Source organism: Bos mutus, chromosome 8, assembly GCF_027580195.1.
Source record: "Bos mutus isolate GX-2022 chromosome 8, NWIPB_WYAK_1.1, whole genome shotgun sequence".
NCBI classification, from domain to species: domain Eukaryota; kingdom Metazoa; phylum Chordata; class Mammalia; order Artiodactyla; family Bovidae; genus Bos; species Bos mutus.
This window is the reverse complement of record NC_091624.1, coordinates 7,566,467-7,586,886: the sequence shown is the minus strand read 5'-3', so window position 1 is coordinate 7,586,886 and position 20,420 is coordinate 7,566,467. Positions and strand designations below refer to the sequence as shown.

At 45.5% G+C, this 20,420-nt stretch overlaps 1 protein-coding gene across 1 annotated transcript in view; it reads left to right on the top strand.

The window, feature by feature from the left end:
• Positions 1-20,420, top strand: part of PAPPA (pappalysin 1) — a 267,243-nt gene that overhangs the window by 65,162 nt on the left and 181,661 nt on the right. The window contains 2 exon segments of the mRNA XM_070375021.1: positions 5,122-5,314; positions 13,330-13,451. Coding sequence (XP_070231122.1) covers positions 5,122-5,314; positions 13,330-13,451 — 315 coding nt within the window.

Sequence of the window (20,420 nt, the reverse complement as noted above, 5' to 3'; positions counted from 1 at the left end):
ATGCAGACCAGGATCGGGTTCTCAGGGCTGGGGAGAGGGACACACGGGGGCTTTGCAGTCAAGACAAGAGGGTAGAGACCGTGCTGGGTCAGCTGCTTAGAGTTCCTTCCTTGCGAGTGCTCTGGCTTTCTGCAGAGATGGGTGTGTTCTGTGTTTGTGTTCACCTGCATGGTAGCCATCAGCCACTTGTTGAGCAAGGAGAGTGAAGCTGAGGACCTGAATTAATTGTTAGTCCTAAGATTGTAATAAATTGAACATGGCTGGTGGCAAGTCTGCAGAAACTACTGAGTGTCTATGACGTGCCAGACACTGTGGGCATTGCCCAACAGGCTTGTCTCATGGAATCATCTAAATAGCCCAAGGGGATAAGTGTATTACTACTGTTCCCACTTTACAGAAGGAGAAAGCATGGCTTAGGCAACTTGTCACCTTCCCAGGGTCACACAGCAAAAACAAGGCATGCCTTTCATGGCAGAGCCTGCATTTAAGCAACAATTATCTGGCTCCCTTTCTGACACTGGGGGAGTTTGAGAGTGTCCCAACTGCTCAGATTAAGCAGACACCAGGCAGGTGCTAGGGCAAGCCTAGTCAAGCACCGGGTGGGTGCGGTCGCGTTGAGCTGTGGGCTAATCCTCAGGCAGGTAGAAAGACGGCAGGTCAGACTCTTACTTCCTGAAGAAAAGATGCCATAAGGAACCCACTAAGAGGACCCCCAAGCCCAGCTTCCTCAACAGTGCAGAAACCAGGCCTTCCCCAGCTATGGGAGCAAGCGTCTTGTCACTGCCGTTCTGCGTATCCCTGTTAGTATGCACTTAAGCTTTGACACAGCAGCCCCACCTCTAAGAAGTATGTCTTAAGGAAATAAATCTGTTAATGTGTTTAAAGATTTAGTCCTAAAAATGTTTTTAGCAACCTTTTTTTCTCCACATATTAATTAGACATCTATTAATTGAAGTGTGTAATAGGCATAGAAGAGAAATGCTTACATGTGTGAAAAATTAGAAGCTTCTTACAAATCCAAGGAGAATGGGTTGCTGAAATGAATCACAAGGCACTCATATGACAGAACATCCTGTAATCACTGAAGATGATGCAGCAGACGGTTGATAGGAACATAGTGGTTCGGAGCATAAAGTCTAGAGTGTGAGAACCAACTTGAATCCTCTGTGTGCCAGCCTTTGACTCTGACCTCAGGCAAGTCCCTTCTGTCTAAGCCTGTTAACTTTATTGGTACATGGAGGACAAACACCCTCACCTTGCATGAGAGTCATACAGGTGAAGGAGTTAGAACTGTCCTTGGTACCAAAACTAGTGCTCAGTAAGTGATGATTAGCAAGATTATCTGTTGACTGTTAATTGTGAAAACACTCCAGAACCTAATGTACAGTATAAGACCTGGCACATATATCATATCTCATCACAAGTGTGGGTATGTTTGTGCGTATGTGTGTATATATATACATATATATGATGCTCGTGATGATAAGAACTACAGAAATCCATTATAGATATTCATATCCATCTACACATACATACACACTAGATTTTTTTTTAATCTCTAGGTAATATTTAGGTTGATGTTTATGTCTTTGTAACATGCTTGGCACATACCAAGTGTTCTGCAGTAGATATAATCATCTATTGCTCTTACTGTTATTATCATTGTTTTTAAAACAACAAAACCTTCAGTTATTCTTGCACTAGAAGTGGGTGAGCTAGCTGCACGCTCCCCTTGGCTGTGGAAGGCAGGTAGGGTCATGAGTCCCCGTTTCACAGTGGGTGGAAACAAGGCTGTCAGGGATCAGCATTTTGTCTGAGGTCCCATAGGCAGTGGCAGCCCTGAACCTCCCTGCCCTGTGGCCTTCCAGCTGCAGGTGGAAATTGCTCTTGAGAACAAAGTTTAGATTGCAAACTCACAGCACGACATCAACAGCATGGGGACTGGTGTAGCCTCCCAGAATACTGAAGTCCCCCACGTCCTTTCTGGCTGGAGGCAGCGTGGGGACAGAATAGGATAGGTTGGCTGGTCCTAGAGACCAGGACGAGGGGCCACAGGTGTCAGGAGGGGCAGCCTGCGGAGGCAGGAAGCTAAGAGCGGCCAATTGGAAACGTCAGCTAACTGGGGCAGAGCCTTTATGATGGACAGAAACCCTTTGGTACCTCACCCAGGATTCTGGCAGCGGTTCAGTCTCTAAGCTTTCTAGCTCTGGGAGGGATGTTTTTTGACTTCAGTTTTAAAGTTCAGGTACAGTTCTGTCCTCTTCCCAGCCTGTGTCACCTACCCATTTTTCAAACTTTTAAATTGGCAGACATGGAAATGGCTAATTTTTAAGTTATAAAAGGAAACTAACTCCTTTGGAGGAAGAAAACCAAACAAATCAGAAGATAGAGAGGAAAGCAAATTGCTGATTTTCTTTCTCGTTCATCAAATGAACGCTGTATGTGTTCCAGCTCATGGAAGCCACACCATCACTCTAGGTTGTGGGTTGATATAAATGTCCCCAACTTATACACAGGGGGCCTGAGTTTTAGAGTTACTTCCTTGTTTGGGAAATGACTGGTTAGAATTCTGTTCCGTGCATGTGCCTTAATGTAGAGTCCTCCCCCTATTAATAGACAGATGTGTTATTTCTAATGTTTTTTCTATGTAAATGATATTTCAAAAGAGGTCCTTGTACATACGTTTTCCCTCATGTTTGTTCATGAGTATCGATCCATCGAATTCCTAAATGGCGATGTTGCAAAGTCAAAGAGAGTGAATATTTTACATTCTGGTTTTTTTCCTGCTTCTAGTTTCCTAACACTCACCCACATTAGTGTATGCGTACACACACATGTGCACACATGCAGGCACACACACAGAGGTGCCTGCACTATCCCAAGACCCGAGGCAGTGGGCATTCACTGAGCGCTGCTCCTGCCTCTTGATGCTACACTTGCCATGACCTTCAGCAGCATTCTGACACCAGCACTCTTGTTATCATCATTATCTCCACTTTTCAGGTGGGAAACTGAGGCACAGTGGTCATAAAATCATTTGACTCCGGATCATTCACCCATGAATCTAACTACATAACCCTTACTTCTTTAGCCAGAATGCCCTTCCCCTGCTTTTAACCTATTTAGTGGCTTTTCCAAAACTTTCGGGATGAAGTACAAAGTCCTTAGTAACAAAGGAAAATGTACCAGCCCATCCAGTCCTTCTTAGACCACTGGGGGCAATTGGAGTCTTATTTTCCAGGCAAAAGCAACCCATAGCCTGTTTTGTATCCAAGGAGTTACATGCAAGTATCTGAGCTTGAAAGTAATTTGTGCAACTAGTCATTCTTTGGTGGTATTCTCTGAAGGACTCTGGGCTCTTCTGCTTCTTCCAAATGTATAAAAGTCTTCCCCAGGGTGCTGGCAAGGAGACCATCAAAAATTGCTAAGGGGATCAGAGGCAGCTTCTGTGTATAACCTCCTCACACTCCTATCCCTTCCCCAAGCTGGATTCTCAAGGTCATGTCCAACTGCCCAGCACCTGCCTGAACTTATTTTCTGTTTGTTTGATAAGAGAAAGTGAGTTTATGCTGCGGAATTCCCATGGTGGGTTTATTTTAAGATCTGGCGAGCCCCTTCTCCTCTGTCTGGGGCCCAGCTGCAGAAACCCTGGCCAGGCGGACACCTCTGGGAAGTGGTGTTTTTGGAAACCAAGCCAAAACAGTGCCTTGATCTGCCCCTGGGGCAGCTGAGTAAAGCTGTTGGAGGGAGAGACGGGAGGCAAGCTTCTTCCTTGGCAGGGAAGAGTCTCGGGTCATGGCCTTCACTCCTCATCCTAGAAAACAGAGGGTAGAATTGAAGGTCATTAGATCTAAAGACATTCAGAAATAAGATTGTATTCTGGTCCCCTCCAACTCAGGCTCAACTCCTATTTATCAAACACCTGCGGGACACTTTGCCCATACAAGGTCTCATGGACACTCAGAAAAAAGTTCTCATATTGATTAGAAACGTGGCCTTGGAGTCAAGACTGCCTGGGTTCACACCTCAGATCTGTCCCTAGCTCTGTGATCTTTAAAAAGTAGTGAGACCTCTCTCAGCCTCAGGTTCCTCCTCTGTGAAATGGAGTGATCAGAGTATTTACTCCAAAACTAATGGGAGAGTTACACGTGCCCAAAGCACAGTATCCCGTGTACGAAGCATGTACTAAGCCCACAGTCAGCGTCCCAGCGACAGCGCTGTGCAGAAAGTGTCGCTGTCCTTGCATCCCTGCCGTGGACACCGAAGGCTGGATGCTGAGCCTGGACTACTTCCGAGTCTCCCTGTGCTCACTGCCCAGGGCTCATTGCTTCTGTGGTCCTGAGCTGCCCCTTCTGCCATCCCTCATCTTCTTCCCCAGTCTTAACCGTGTAACCTGGTTGACCCAGGACCTCCCCTAGAAGCCTCTCCAGTTTATCCGTCTTCCCCAACACACCATCTCCTTGTCGTTGGGGACTGGCGTCACAAACTTGAACAGCCTATAACCACCTTGAGCCACACAGCAAGCTGACCTTTGCTCTGTAGCTAGACTGGCAGCTCCCAGCAGCAGGAGTGCCGTAGGTTTCCGTGGCCCTTGGCTTCGAGCAGAGAGTATAGAATCAATGCTCAGAAGGCTGCTTTGGAAAGCAGAATTGCTGCATCCGTAAGGAGCAGAATTAATGAATGAGCGATGAACAAATGTGAAGGTGGGAGTGAAGGAACAAGTAAGCATATGAAAGAATGAGTGAGCAAATAGACAGGACACGAGTGGATGACTGAGAGATATTGACTGATTGGCTGGAACTTACTGACCTGTGGATGGGGGCCCGTGGAAAGCGGCTCGTCTTGCCCTTGTCCTTACCCATGACCTCCCTCTCCAGGCTCAGACGTGCCTTTTCAGGCCCATCCGCCCTCCCCCTCCTAATGCTCCCTCTCACCTGTCTGCAGAAGTGATGACTGCACTGATTTGTTCACAGACCATTAACTCTCGAGCACTGGAAGAGGCCAGCTCCCAGTTGGCAAGGGCCGGGGTGCTGGCTTCCGGGCCGCCCGGGAGGCATCATCATTCTCTTGCCTGTCGGTCCGTGCAACGAGGTGCTTATCTCTCCCTCTGCCTGCTTGCAGATGACGACTGCACCGACTCCTTCACACCCAATCAGGTCGCCAGAATGCACTGTTACCTGGACCTGGTGTACCAGGGCTGGCAGCCCTCCAGGAAGCCAGCGCCCATCGCCCTCGCCCCCCAGGTCGTGAGCCACACGCCCGACTCTGTGATGCTGGAGTGGTTCCCTCCCATCGACGGCCACTTCTTTGAAAGGTGAGTGTGGCCTGTGAAGTGTTGATCCCTCTCTCTCTCTCCTGCCAAGAGGAGGGAAACTTGGAAGGGAAACAGCCTTGGAGAGGGATTTCTCAGTGTCTTTTATTGTTGCTCTTGTTTAACAAGTGCCCACAAGTGCCCAGATGGTAAAGAATCTGCCCGCAATGCAGGAGACCCTGGGTCAGGAAGATCCCTGGGTCAGGAAGATCCCCTGGAGAAGGAAATGGCAACCCACTCCAGTATTCTTGCCTGGAGAATCCCATAGTCAGAGGAGCCTGCCTGGTGGGCTACGGTCCATGGGGTCGCACAGAGTTGAACACGACTAAGGGAATAACACACACACTTGAGGACTAACTGGTACAGCGACTGCTCCATGTAGACGTTGTAGATTTGGGGATCAGGGAATACATAAATGATTGCTAACAGAAATTAATGAGTAATGATGCATAATTTCTGTGGTGAATATTAAGCTTTGCTTTATTGTTAAAAGCCTGGAAACTTCTGTCTCCTGAACCTCGTCTGGAATGGAGGTACTGGTCACATCTCATGAGCTTGGGCATTTACCTGCCTCTGGTTAATGAGCTAACTCCTTTGTATACACGTAGTACCATATAAGATGGGCATTTACCTGCCTCTGGTTAATGAGCTAACTCCTTTGTATACACGTAGTACCATATAAGAAGGGCACATTATATATGGATGGTACACATGCATATATATATATATATACATGTATTTTTGTATAACGAGCATCTTTGCCTCTGTTGTTTAATAGAACTGAAGGTAGAATTTTTAGAAGATCAGATCAGATCAGATCAGTCACTCAGTCCTGTCCAACTCTTTGCGACCCCATGAATTGCAGCACACCAGGCCTCCCTGTCCATCACCAACTCCCGGAGTTCACTCAGACTCATGTCCATCGAGTCAGTGATGCCATCCAGCCATCTCATCCTCTGTCGTCCCCTTCTCCTCTTGCCCCCAATCCCTCCCAGCATCAGAGTCTTTTCCAATGAGTCAACTCTTCGCATCAGGTGGCCAAAGTACTGGAGTTTCAGCTTTAGCATCATTCCTTCCAAAGAAATCCCAGAGCTGATCTCCTTCAGAATGGACTGGTTGAATCTCCTTGCAGTCCAAGGGACTCTCAAAAGTCTTCTCCAACACCACAGTTCAAAAGCATCAATTCTTTGGTGCTCAGCCTTCTTTACAGTCCAACTCTCACATCCATACATGACCACAGGAAAAACCATAGCCTTGACTAGACGAACCTTTGTTGGCAAAGTAATGTCTCTGCTTTTGAATATGCTATCTAGGTTGGTCATAACTTTCCTTCCAAGGAGTAAGCGTCTTCTAATTTCATGGCTGCAGTCACCATCTGCAGTGATTCTGGAGCCCAAAAAAATAAAGTCTGACACTGTTTCCACTGTTTCCCCATCTATTTCCCATAAAGTGATGGGACCGGATGCCATGATCTTCGTAGAAGATCAAGGGATGATAAGTCAAGGCACAAGATGCCTTAGTTGGGCTCCTGTCAGTCACTTCCTAGCCGTATGGCCTTGGGCAAGTCAGTTTCTCCCCCTGAGTCATACTCCACTGAAAGGTGGGTCTAATGATGCCTCAGTGGTCTGAAGGTGGAAACATGAATGAAATCATTTCTTGTGGTTCCTTTCAACATTGGGTCTCCCCAAGGCACTGAAGCTTTAGGGGATTTTAAAGGATCATGAAGATGTACTAACATGTTGATATTTAATTTGGTTGGAACTTGGCTATAAATTGGTATGGATTAGTATTTTTGCCCCCTCCCAGACCTGAATGTTTTATTCAATAATGGTAATACAATATTGAAGATGGTGGAAATAATAACCAGCTGATGATGAATTAATATTACTCAATGGTTGTTCATGCTGTTTACCAATTGCTCACTCTGCTCTGGATTCTGTACTAAATGCTCGCTGTACAGTCTCATTTCATCTGTTTGGTAATTTCTGTAAAAGGAGAATCAACTTCTTCATTTGCCAGATGAGGAAGGGATTGGAGTTCAAAGAGGCAGAGAGATTTGGCCAGAAGCCCATAGAAAGTGGTGGGAGCCAGGCTCCGACTCACATTTTGCAGCGTCTTATCTCAGGCTCGCATGTTCTTTCATTAAGTTTTTCCAAAACTTGAATTATGAAGGAGGTGTTACTCTCCACTTCATAAAGGCCATAAAACATGGCAGTGAACTCTCACAAGTATGTGTGTGTGTGTTCATAAAAACATATTAGATCATGGCATCACAATTAAATTTGGGCTCCAATTTTCCTTCAGTACTATCAGTCCTTGAATCTAGAACCTTCTTTTGACAGCTGGATGCATGTGATCACAGAGAAAGGAAATGCACTCCTTAGATGCTCTGTAGAAACCCCCTTCCTCTGCCCCAGCGCCCTCACTGGGAGCTCAGAGCTGGGTTTGGGAAACCTCATGTGACACTTCAGAGCAGCCTTTCCAGCAGCCCGTGGATTTATTTATTTTTTCTGTGGCGATGAGAAGTATCAGACTTTTGGTCAAGCCTTGGCCTCGATTCCACGTAGAAATGGAAGTTTTGTAAATGAAGCTTCCTGTGTGTGTATTCAATTTGTATTTCATAAAGCAGTTATTGTCCATTAAATAAATACCATCTGATTGTTGGAAACCTATTGGAGGGTTAATTGTTGTGTAATGAGATATGTCTCTATTACATGGGGCCCTCAGCTTCAATCAGTATGTTTTTAATAACCTATAGTCAGTTGGTACTTGAGGCTCATACAATAGCTATTCTGTTCAGTCTAAGATTTCATAATGGAGTTATCATATGTTAAATTAAAACTGACATTTTAGAAACATATCTAATTAGGGTTAACAGCTATGTAGACTGTAGTCTATGACTGAAGGAAGTAGGTCAGCAAGTTCAATAAATTGTTTTAAAGAAATAAATCTATCCATCTCCCATACGCAAGGAGTTCATACTCATGGAAATTGGCTTAGTACAAAGTGCACAAGCTTTGATGTCAAGCAGACTGTATTCCAGTCTCAACTTTACCTCTTCCAGCCTAGGGGACCTTGGGTGAGTTTCTCACCCCTCTGATTCTTTCTGGCCTTCTTGAGTCTTCTTCCATAAAAAGTGCTAACCATACCCACTCCACCTGGCTTCTGTGGGGAATTTAATAAGATGACATCTGTGATATGCCTAGCATACACACTCTATGCTCAGGAAACACTAGCTCCCATCTTGTACAAAGTTTCCCAGAGCTGTTGAGCTACTTGAAATCCTCTTTGCCTGCAGAATCTCTGATGTTTTCCACTCCATTCATCAATGCCAACCTCTAGCCCCTGGCCATCGTCATGTCCTCCTGCTGTTCCTCACATCTGTGGTCAGAGAGAATACAAGGGTTTTCCTTAAAAAAACATACTCAGATCCTCCCACCGCCTGTGTCCTCACACATGGGCAACTGAATAAATAATTCAAGGCCACCCCTGGCTTTTTTAACTCCTGCATTTTTATCTGTCTTGCAAACATGTGTTGACTAGATGGTTTCAGTTTTCTGAACAATGGGCTGTGGTATATAGTAGAAAGAATGCTGGACTGGGAACCAAGAGACCTGAGTCTGAAGTCTTTGCAACTTCATTCATTTCTTCTTCCTCTTTGGCCTCAGTTTTCCGATCTGTAAACTAAAGGGGAATCTAGCCTTTCTCAGCCAAGGTTCTTTTTCCAAGTCTCAGAATGTAGAAAATGACTTGAGTGACTATTTTCTCAATTGTCCTAAGGATAGTACATAACTAGTACCATTCTAGATGCCTAGGAGAGAGCTTAATTCCTTCTGTACAGTGGGTACCTTAGAGAAGCACTGTCCAATAGAACTTTCTGTAATGTAATATCCAGTATGGTAGCTGTAAGCCAGCTGTGGCTAGGGAGCACTTGAACTGTGATGAGTGTAACTGAGGAACTGAAAGGAATTCTATATTAATTTTAATTCATTTAGATTTGAATAGCCACATGTTACTAGAGGCTGCTAAAGTAGATGGTGCAGATTTGGAGCTTTAAACTTTAATGCTCATGGATCGTGTGTAAGAAAGGTGATCTCTTCCAGTGTTAGCATCCTTTAGCATCCTGTGTTTCTATGATTTCAGTGTGTATGTGTGTGTGTGTGTATTTCTGTCTGTGTACATACAGGTGCCCATTAAAATCAAATAAATGCCAAGGATTAGAAACACATTTGACATACCCTGAATGTGTAGGATATGGCATGGTTTTGGTAAAGTCTGTTTTGACTGTGACTTTCTGAGCTTTGACCTTCGTATAGTTGTTCTGTAACCATGATCCTCAGCTTCCTTATCTGTAAAATGGGAATTTCACCCACCATATACAGGATCACACCTTTGCTCTTTATTTCCTGACTTTGCTTTTACCTGTGCTCTTCTTTTCCCAATTCCTTCTTCGTTCATCATTCAGGCTGATCTTTTAAAAATGTGAATTGGATCGTGTCACCCACATTATAACCCTCCAGTACCTTCCCACCCCTCTTGTGTGTAGTCTGCAAGGGGTCTGCGGAGCCTTCCATCCTGCGGTCCTTGCCTGCTTGCCCCACTGGCGCTCTCACTGCTGTCTTCCATTTGTGACTCTCGCCACTCGAGTCTCCTTCAGGGCCTCTGTGGACCGAGGCCGTCTCTCCCGCCTCGGTCCTTTGCATACCTTAAGACAGAGCCTGGACCACTTTACTCCACTCTCGGTGTTGTTCTTGGATCTGCACTGAGGTCTGCCAGCGTTGTGCCCATCCGAAGCCCCTGCACAGCCCCTCATTGGTCTCTCCTACATCATCTGTTGACTCTCCTTCTAGCAGTAATTCAACCTGTACTTTGTACACATTATTTTCCTATTGGTTTATGGACTGTTGCCTCTGCTGGATTGCAGGGTCTATGAGGGCAGGTACCACATCAAATCTCCTCTCCCATGGATGGTTAATGTCTGGTAGTTGCACAGTGCTAGCAACCAGAGATTGTTCAATGAGTATCCAGTGAATGAACAGGTGAAATATTGAGTGAACACGCAAACCCATGACTGAGCATGAGGGAATGCACTTTGTGGAACTCTGTGTAAATAAGGCCCATTTACTGTCGGGTGGATGACAGTTTATTAATTCGTCAAAGTATTTATAGGGAACCTACAGTTGTCAAAATCACTGCAGATGGTGACTGCAGCCATGAAATTAAAAGACACTTACTCCTTGGAAGGAAAGCTATGACCAACCTAGAGAGCATATTGAAAAGCAGAAACATTACTTTGCCAACAAAGGTCCGTTTAGTCAAGGCTATGGTTTTTCCAGTGGTCATGTATGGATTCGAGAGTTGGACTGTGAAGAAGGCTGAGCACCGAAGAACTGATGCTTTTGAACTGTGGTGTTGGAGGAGACTCTTGAGAGTCCCTTGGACTGCAAGGAGATCCAAACAGTCCATTCTAAAGGAGATCAGCCCTGGGTGTTCTTTGGAAGGAATGATGCTAAAGCTGAAACTCCAGTACTTTGGCCACCTCATGTGAAGAGCTGACTCATTGGAAAAGAGTCTGATGCTGGAAGGGATTGGGGGCAGGAGGAGAAGGGGACGACAGAAGATGAGATGGCTGGATGGCATCACTGACTCGATGGATGTGAGTTTGAGTGAACTCTGGGAGATGGTGATGGACAGGGAGGCCTGGCGTGCTGTGATTCATGGGGTCGCAAAGAGTCGAACACGACTGAGCGACTGAACTGAACTGAACAGTTGTCAAGAACTCAGTGAAGTACAGGTGACTACATGTGTTTCCTCTAAAGCAAGGCATCTAGAGTAGAAAGCTCAGTTACCATTAAGATCAGTGCGATCTGGATTCATACAAGGATGTTTGTAATCTCATTGTCGTCATAAAGCCAGTCCTGTGACTCTGAGCTGCTATGCATGGGTTGTGGTCATTGTAATGGAACCAGACTGGTGCTGCGCACCTCCCTCTCCACTCTTCATCCTCTGCCTCCAAGTACATTTGTTTAATTGTCATTATTGCTAGTTCAAGAACACCTCATACATACTGAAAATACAGAGAAAGTTCAGAAAACCAGAAGGAATGGAAGTAGGGAGAGAGGAATCATTCTGAGTTCCACCACCTAGAAATATTTGCTGGTAGTATTTCGTCACATTAAGTTATTTGAACAGCATTGAGATGCTGCTATAAGGTACAGTTTTGAATATGACTCTTCCCTTAACATTATAACACATTTTCCATACATTTTAATGATCTTTATGAGTATTTGTACCAACTGCTTACTGTTCCATTGAGCAGATTGGCCTTAGACTGTCCAGTCATTCTATCACTAAATATTAGTGTGCTTATAAAATTATACCTATGTATGATTTCATATTTCTGATGATAAAGCTGATGATGCAAAATACGCAATTTGAGGGTCTAGACTAGGTTAGTCATGAGTCTTAGCAACATGTTGGAGTGACTGGTATTTATCCATCTATCCATCCAGCCATTAAACTACATGTGTTGGTCACCATATTAGCAGATAAGCAGAGGCAGAAAGTATTCAGATTTAGGTTTGGGGATGAGCTCCCTGGCAGCTGGGTGGAGGAGGAAGGAGGACCAGCTTCAGACTGTGATGTTAGCAAGCACATGAGCCCTGGGGCTATGGAGCTTCCCTGTGAAGCAAAAGCCCTAAGGCTTGAGATAGGGTCCCTCCCTTGTGTCTTTCAGGTTGCTGAAGGATGGTGATTCTTTTAGGAAGGAGATTTTGGCAGGACCATTGCATTTGGAGAAATAATGGGTTGGGCTATGACCTTTCTTGATATTTTCCCTCTCCAGTAGCTCTGTAGAAGTTGCTCAGATTTTCAGAGTTTGGGGCTTGCTCACCCTAGTACAGGAGAAGAGGGCTATCATCCCTCTCCCTTCCTAGCAACTATCTCCTGAACAGGGGCCAAGTCTGGAGAACAAGTAGGATCCCAAAGGCTATTGTGGTTAAAGGGAGATTGAATCCAGACGTAAGATACCAGCTGATGGGGAAAGCCACTGTCATATTCCGCTGCTGGGGTTTGTCCCACTGAGGGATTGGCTTGCCCCTTGGAAAGCTGCTGAAGTGAATTAGGTGGCATGGTAAGGAAACTCTTTTTGACTGTAAAATCCAAGAGTGACTCATCTATCCCCTGAATGTCAGAGCTAGAAGGTTCTTTAAGCACTGTCTAGTTCAGCCCAGTCATTTTCAGCTGAAGGAACTGAACCATTCCTTCTTCCTATTTAATACCTAGGATCCTGATAATCCCTGCACATAGTAGGTACCAGACAGAGATTGTTAAAAGAATAAAATTTGAGGTCCGATGGGTAAAAGATTTTCTCACAACCACATATCAAATCTTCAGTGGAACTTTGAATCATTGATGAAATGAAGAAATAGTGCAGGTAGTAAGTCTGGGCTGCTTTAAATTTAAGTTTATCCACCATCAGAACAGAAAACGCTTAGACCCAAGAAAGGCCCTCCTGGGTGGTGGGGAGGAGTTTCATTTATGATCATATTCTGGAAGCTCTGACAAAGATAGGGAGGATTTAGTACTGTTGTTTAGCCTCTAAGTCACATCCGACTCTTTGTGACCTCATGGACTGTAGCTCGTCAGGCTCCTCTGTCCTCCACTATTTCCTGGAGTGCAATTCATGTCCGTGGAGTCAGTGATGCTTTCTAAGTCTCTCATTCTCTGCTGGCCCCTTCTTTTGCTTTCAGTCTTGCCCAGCATCAGGATCTTTTCCAATGAGTCTGCTCTTCGAGTCAGGTGGTCAAAGTATTGGAGCTTCAGCGTCAGTCCTTCCAGTGAATATTCAGGGTTGATTGCCTTTAGAATTGACTGGTTGGATCTCCTCACAGTCCAAGGAAGAATAAGGATGACAGGGGAGCAAATTTGTTGTCGCCTACACCTTTGGCTCAGTTGAGTCAGGAACTCATTCAACCATTCCTAAGTCGGTGCGTTTCCTTCTTTCCTTGGCCTCCTAGAGAATTGGGATCAGCATGTGACCTTTGCCTGGAAGGGAGATTCCTGGTGCAGTATGCCTTCAATGCCTCCTCCCCGATGCCCTGCGGCCCATCAGGACACTGGAGTCCTCGGGAAGCAGAAGGTAAGCCAGGCTGGGGGCTCTTTTGCAGGTTGGGTGTGCAAAGAACTCTTTCAGTGTAGATAGAGCTTTGTAATTTTAATGGTCTTTCTCACGTACAATCCAGAGAAAGCAGCAGCACCCCACTCCAGTACTCTTGACTGGAAAATCCCATGGATGGAGGAGCCTGGTGGGCTGCAGTCCATGGGGTCGCTAAGAGTCAGACACGACCGAGCGACTTCACTTTCACTTTTCACTTTCATGCATTGGAGAAGAAAATGGCAACCCACTCCAGTGTTCTTGCCTGGAGAGTTCCATGGACAGAGGAGTCTGGTGGGCTACAGTCTATGGAGTCAAAGAAAGTCGGACACGACTAAAGCGACTTAGCATGGCAGAGCACATTTATTTTAAAGTCACCACACCCGTCACTGCACACAGTTTTTTTTTTTGCCGGGGGGGGGTGGGGAGCAGTGAGAGTGTTTACGATCTACTTGTCATGCAGTTTTTCAGCACAGTATTGTTAACTGTCGTCACCGTGCTGTATGTTAGAGCTCCAGAATTGATTCATTGTATTGCTAGCAGTTTGTATCCTTTCCCCTCCATCAAGGCCAGTATTCATGCATGTGTTCAGCACAAGGCGTTTTGAGCACCTGAACTGTCCTGGGTATGTCATCCCACTTTACATATGAAGAAGCAAAGCCCCTGAGGAATCAAATGCCCACGGCCACATACCTGATGAGACACCGTGTGTGTGTGTGTGTGTGTGTGTGTGTTTGTCTGTGCCCTAGACCTTGACAGCCTGTGGGTACAAACAAGCTCACGTCAGAATCAACACACATACTGGAAGACTTCAAGGCATCACCAGCCTTTGATTCTTCTGTAGTTCTTCCTGTGAATACCCAAGGCAGTCTTCCATGTGTCGCAATTTTTCCTCTCGGACTCCTGCCATGTCATTTCCTTGTCAGAATCCATGTATCAGCAAGACACTGGAGGGAAGCACCTCAGGACGGCCGTGGTTGTGGGCTCCACCCACAGACCTTCCATGCTAGGGGTGGGTCAGTCTCCCAGGCCTCCCTGCAGACCAACAGTCCCTCTGCTCCCTTACACTCACTGCCACAGCCCCTCAGTTTTCTAGAGAAATTAAAAAAGTCTCTTTTACCCAATGCTTTGTCACCCTGTCACTTGGCCCTGAAGCAAGACCGCTTGCAACATAGCGAATCTCATGGCCAATTGCCCATTCTGGGTCCTTCAGTGGTATCTCTCTCTTTGAGGCGCAGGTCTAGTCCCCGAAACCAGGCTGGCAGAAACCCCACACCCGCCTCAGCCCTCTGTCTCACCCTCTGTTGCCTTTGGAGACGTCCACACAGAAGCCCCCCCCCCCAAATCCCTCATCATGCTCTGAGGGGTGGCTCATGCCAACCGTCTTTGGGTAGGGACCCCCGGCTACCTGAGGAAGCAGAATCTGACTCTTCACTGAGGTTCAGTGAGAACTCCCCATTCTCCTTTATATTTTTAGAAAGAAGGTTGAAAAAGAGAAAGCCAGAGATAGAATAAAGCAAGGGAGAAGGATCAGAGAGGAAACGTGAGGGAGAAAAATGACAGCGCTGTGCTCTGTTATCTTCTAAAGTAGCTTGAAATAAAAAGGAGAGTCGAACTGGGGAACTCTAAACAGATCCACCAGGAATGGAAAGCCCAAGGGGTGCCTGGGAGAAGCCCTCAGCTCGGCCTCACAGAATCACGGGCTGTCAGACGTGGAAGGGACGCCTGGGGTCACCCGGCCCCAATTCCCACCCTGGGCAGGAATCCCCTGTGTGTGCGCCCGGCACCGGCTCATGTATTTCCCTGCTCTCCGCATTCTAGCACCATCTGCTAGAAAGTTCTTCTGAAATCTGCAATGGTGACTTTTTCACCCAAACTGAACCCACGTTGGGTTCTCCCAGAAGAAGATCTGTGTCTCTTCCATGCAAGGAACAAACCCATCTCCTCTCTGCCCACCGCAGGGACTATGCGCCAGGCAGACACCGTGATGGGCACGGGGACTCTGCAGAGCTGGCTATCTGATACGAGAGTCAGATGAGTATCCGGGAGCGTTCTCCATCTGGTGTAATGAAGCTGGTGCTGATAGACCTCCAGAGTACAGGGAGACAAGTAGAAAGTGGGGGACCTCCCCACAAACTGAGACTCACGCCCCGCTGAGGAAATGTCAGCATATCAGTCAGCAAGATGCATTTAAGAATGTGAGAGGAGTTGACTGTTGAAATCACTGGTCATTTTAGTGTGATCTGGAGACTTAAGGGCCTCCTAAGGCTTCTTCGTGTGTCCTCCAAGGAAAAGATATTTTCATAATAATACTATGACACAGTTTACCTTTTTCACTCACTTTCTCTCCTGAGTGTCCAGTGGTGCTTCCCAGCGACTGCATGGCACGTGATGTCATACTGCTTAGATAGCTAACGGGATGCATGCGTATGTGTTCCTGTGTTTTAAAGCCTCTTAGTTTTAATCCACTATATGGTAATGACATAGATACTATGTACAAGAACAAAAGCTCTTCAGTAATGGAGTAGGAACTTAAATGGGTATGGAGAGAAAGGTATAGACTAGGAAGCAGTTGAGCTGGGGTGAGATGTGTAATGACCAGATGAGGATGGGTTTGGACTCTTCTGAGGGTCGTAAGGAGATGCCACGTGCCTTGGCAGGGGTCTGGGAGATGGTGAGATGTGCCTGTTATGAAAGATCACCTGGTCTGCTCTGTGATGAGGAGGTTGGGGGTTGAGTAGACCTGGGGTGGGGTTTGGGGGGAGGGGAGAAGGGTGCATCTCGGTGGCTGTTTTGGGAGGACGGTGGGGCTTCCCAGGTGGCATAGTGGTAAAGAGTTCTACCTGTCAGTGCAGAGCAAGCAAGACGTGTGAGTTTGATCCATGGGTTAGAAAGATCCCCAGGTATAGGAAATAGCAATGCACTCCAGTATTCTTGCCTGGGAAACTCCATGCGCCGAGGAGCCTGGTGTACTACAGTCCATGGTGTTGCAAAGAATCAGACACGACTGAGCGTGCACACGTGCACACTGGGTGAAGGAAGTAGCAAGACTCTACCCTGAGACTTTTCTGGCTAAAATCATCTCAGTTTGTTCTACCACCTGAATGAATGAAACAATTCCCTGCATCCCACGCCACCATCCAACCAAACTATCAATTGGTTAGGTCTGCTCCTGGTTCATCCCTGACCCTCTTAAAGCAGGAGTTGCGGGGCAGAATCCCACTGAAGTGTTGAACCACCTCCCCTGTACCCAGAGTCGACTGAGGCCTCCAAGAAAACCCAGCAGCCCTGGGTTTTCCTTTAGGATATGCAAATTTAGTGCACGCAGGCCAGGAAAAGACACTGTTCTTTTTTTAGAGCATCCTATTACAGGCTCTGTGATCCATTTGGCTCAGACCCTTTTAATATTCTTGAAGAAATAAACTTTTCCATGAGCCAAGCTCTGCAATGTTTTTCTCAACTCATTTTCATCCTATTTATCTTTGCGTGTTTAAGTTTTTGGACTTCCCAAACTAACATAAAACTCCCCAATCTGTGAGCGATGCCAGACGTATCTTTGGGGTAGGGGAAAGAGCATGGGTGTGGGGAGGATGACGGGGTTGGGGTTTTGGTCTGAGCCTGGCCATCAATGAGCTCTGTGCCCTTGAGTGAGTCACTTTGCTTCTCTGAAGATAGCATCTTATCAACAGAATGTCCTTTCCAGCTAGGATATTCCACAGAGCCACAACCTCATAGTTTTAACTCCACATTAACAAGATAGAAAATTCTTCACTTAACAAATATTTATGGCATATTCACTATGTTCCACTAACTCCATCTTATGAACTTCAGGAAAAATATAATCACAGAAATTCTTGCCTTTGGCCACAGAATGTGGTTGTTGTACCAAAAAGAAACCCTATTTTCCCTTCTCTTGAGCAAACACTGTACTTCACAGATGAATATTTTCTGAGATATTCAATACCACGACACGCTCGTAGCTCAGGAATCAGATAGCTAGATCTGATTGACTCAAATCTCAGTTTAGATCACTTATGCAAGCATATAACACATGGCAACTGCTGGGTTTTCCGTGAGAGGGTAACAATTGGCACTGGCTGTTTTCATTTTTTTCTTACTTGTGTGAATCTTTTCCCCATTTTTGTGCCCAGAATATTTCAGGTGTGCTGAAGTATACATCTAGAAAAAACTTGGCACCGAGTTTTTATAAACAGTATTTGTGTCAAGAGCTGCAGTGTATATACACAAAGATATATAATAGACATCTGTACAGATTGTCATAAATGTAAATTTAAATCAGTGTGGGTTTGTATAAATATATTTCACACACATATATTGCCTGATCTCTAGTGGATAGCTTATATAAACATGTGACTTTTCATATAAAAAAGGTATGTACTTGTAATGAAGTAACAGTTCCGAAGTACTTTTGTTCCTTGCCCCTTGCTTTCTTTCCTTTCCCCTTCCTTCCCTTCTACCCTCCCTCCCATTCCTTTCCCTCTTTTCCCCTTCCCTATCTATCCTCCTCCTCCCCACCTTTCCTTCCCTTTCCTTTTCTCAACCTTTCTCCCAAATTTGTCACCACCCAGCTTATCAGTCTCCTGGGTGTGTTCATTTTTCCTCCTTAGGGACTCTGATTTGTCCTCCTTGCCTCTCATGTTCCCTTGGTACAGGCAAGAGTTGTGTATTATCTGCACTGATACAGTATTTTGTTAACTGATTCCATTAGACTGGAAGCTCCATGAGAACAGAGACCATGTCTGCAAAACCTGTTCTTCCAGGGACTATAACCTAGCCCTGGACACAGACAGAGGCAGCCATTCTCTGGATGGATGGATGGGTGGGTGGGTGGGTGGACCGATGGATGGATGGATGGGTGGAAAGGTAGATGAATGGATGGATAGATGGATAGATGGAGAGTATCTATGACTCTAAATGTTGGTTTTTCTGAAAGACAACCTTCATTTGCTTGCTTGAAAGTCTTCACTAACTCCCCAGCTGTCTTAGCATGAAGTTCAGTTTCCTTAAAGTGACACACAAAACCCTTCATAATCTGGGCTCAGCTTATTTTGCCGGCCTTACCACTTACTCAAAACCACAATCATCTTATTTCACTTTCTCTATTAACTGTTCTCTTTGCTTGGAATAACTCCTCTTCCCAGGCTTTCACTTGTTAATTCTCCCTTATGTGTCAAAGCAGAGCTAATGTCTTTGTGAATATGTTCGTCTATTAACTATCTCATCCCATTTGAGTTTTATAGTACCCCTTGTGGGGTAGACATCGTTAGAGTAGGTAGTATGGTGAGAAGCTGTATAATTGATATTGTAACCCATGTTTATTCCTTCAAAGTTTGGCATGCTCTCTGGACCCACAGCATCACAAGTATTCTGCTGCCCACCATGGAATTACTTAACATCTGAGGCTCTGTTTCCTCTTCCGTAAAATGAGTTTCATAAGACCAACGTCATAGACTTATTGGCAGGATGAAAAGAGTTGAGGCATGTAACATGCTTGGCACAATGCCCAGCACACAGAGGATGGTCAGTGTGTGAAGCCTGGTGCTATTAAAGGGACTCAGTGCCCCTTGAAACTCTTTTTTTTTTTTTTTTTACATCTAAAAGTTTGTTCTGATAACCAGACAAGCTCACACTTTGCTAATATTTCTAGTCCTATTGACTTACTTGAGCATAATGATCAAGCTTAGTTTCTTATCCTTTGGAAAGCATTTGGTCTCTCTGTTGATTAACAAGAAACCAGGGATGAAAATCGGAGCCAAACAGATTTGTCATCTTTGCTCTCCTGTGGCTTCCCACCACTGAAAGTCATTTTCTCCAAGGAAGGGAGAAAGATCTCTCCATTCCTTGTCAGCTCCAGGAGAATGCATGGTGAGGGACAGCGGGGGTGCTCACCTGGAACATACCATTACATAGCAGGCTCTCATAGTCCGTGGACCCTTCACTTCTTTAACTCCATATGAACGCACTAGGAGAGTCTTCACTTAAATATCTATCGAGTGTGCGCTGTGCTTCCTGTTGCTGGGCAGGCACTGTATAAATCACTGAGGTGGCAACTGAGGAAAACAGAGCTGCCAAACAGAAGCAAAATGACAACCATCTTATAGGATTTTGCTGAGAATCAGGTGAATACATTAATGGCTAAGGAATGTGCTTTGTATGCATTGAAACACTGTCCTTGATAAGGCTTTTTGAATGATTAAGTGCTACATAAGTACCAAAAGACCCACAAAGTCAAAAGGATTCAGGAGCTCCTTGGGTTGGAGAATTGACAGAAAGAAAGACTTCAGCCTTATTTGTGCCTTTGACTTGAACAGCTGGTCTCTTCTATCCAGCATTTGCCAAAGGTAATAAATGAAGTTGGCCAAGGAAAGGTGGAGGGAACCTTGTAGCTGTATCCATCTCTTCTTGTTCTGATGTGTTGTATCTAAAGAGTCTTTTCAATTTTCCTTGTCCTTGGCCCCTCCCCTGCCTCCCTTGCCCATTCTCGCTCCTCTTTTTCTCTTCTCTTTCTCATCTCCCCTGGACATCATCTCTTACTCCCTTGGCTGGGCAGAGGCAAGGGGATTGGAGATACTTAACAACTTTCACTGGAATGGCTTTTCCACCCAAAATCAGTTTCTAGTTTTCATATTGTGGTGATTCCTATTATCTGTAACATTATCATAAAGCCTTTTCAGGCTAAGATTGATGTTTTCTTTTTCCCCCTTTTGCTTTTGAAATATCCAGCCCCTCCACCCCTATCAACCACTGATTTAAAGGGGGAAAAAAAGAATGTGGCTCACAGGACAACCTGAGATCTCCCATCCTCCCCTCACCAGCTGATGTGTATCTCTTGCTAGACACCCTTACATAAATCAAAGCCAGTCATTGCACTGAGTCCTGATTACTTTTCTCAGCAGTGCAAAGGAGAGTTCTCTGAGGGTCTAGGACTAATGA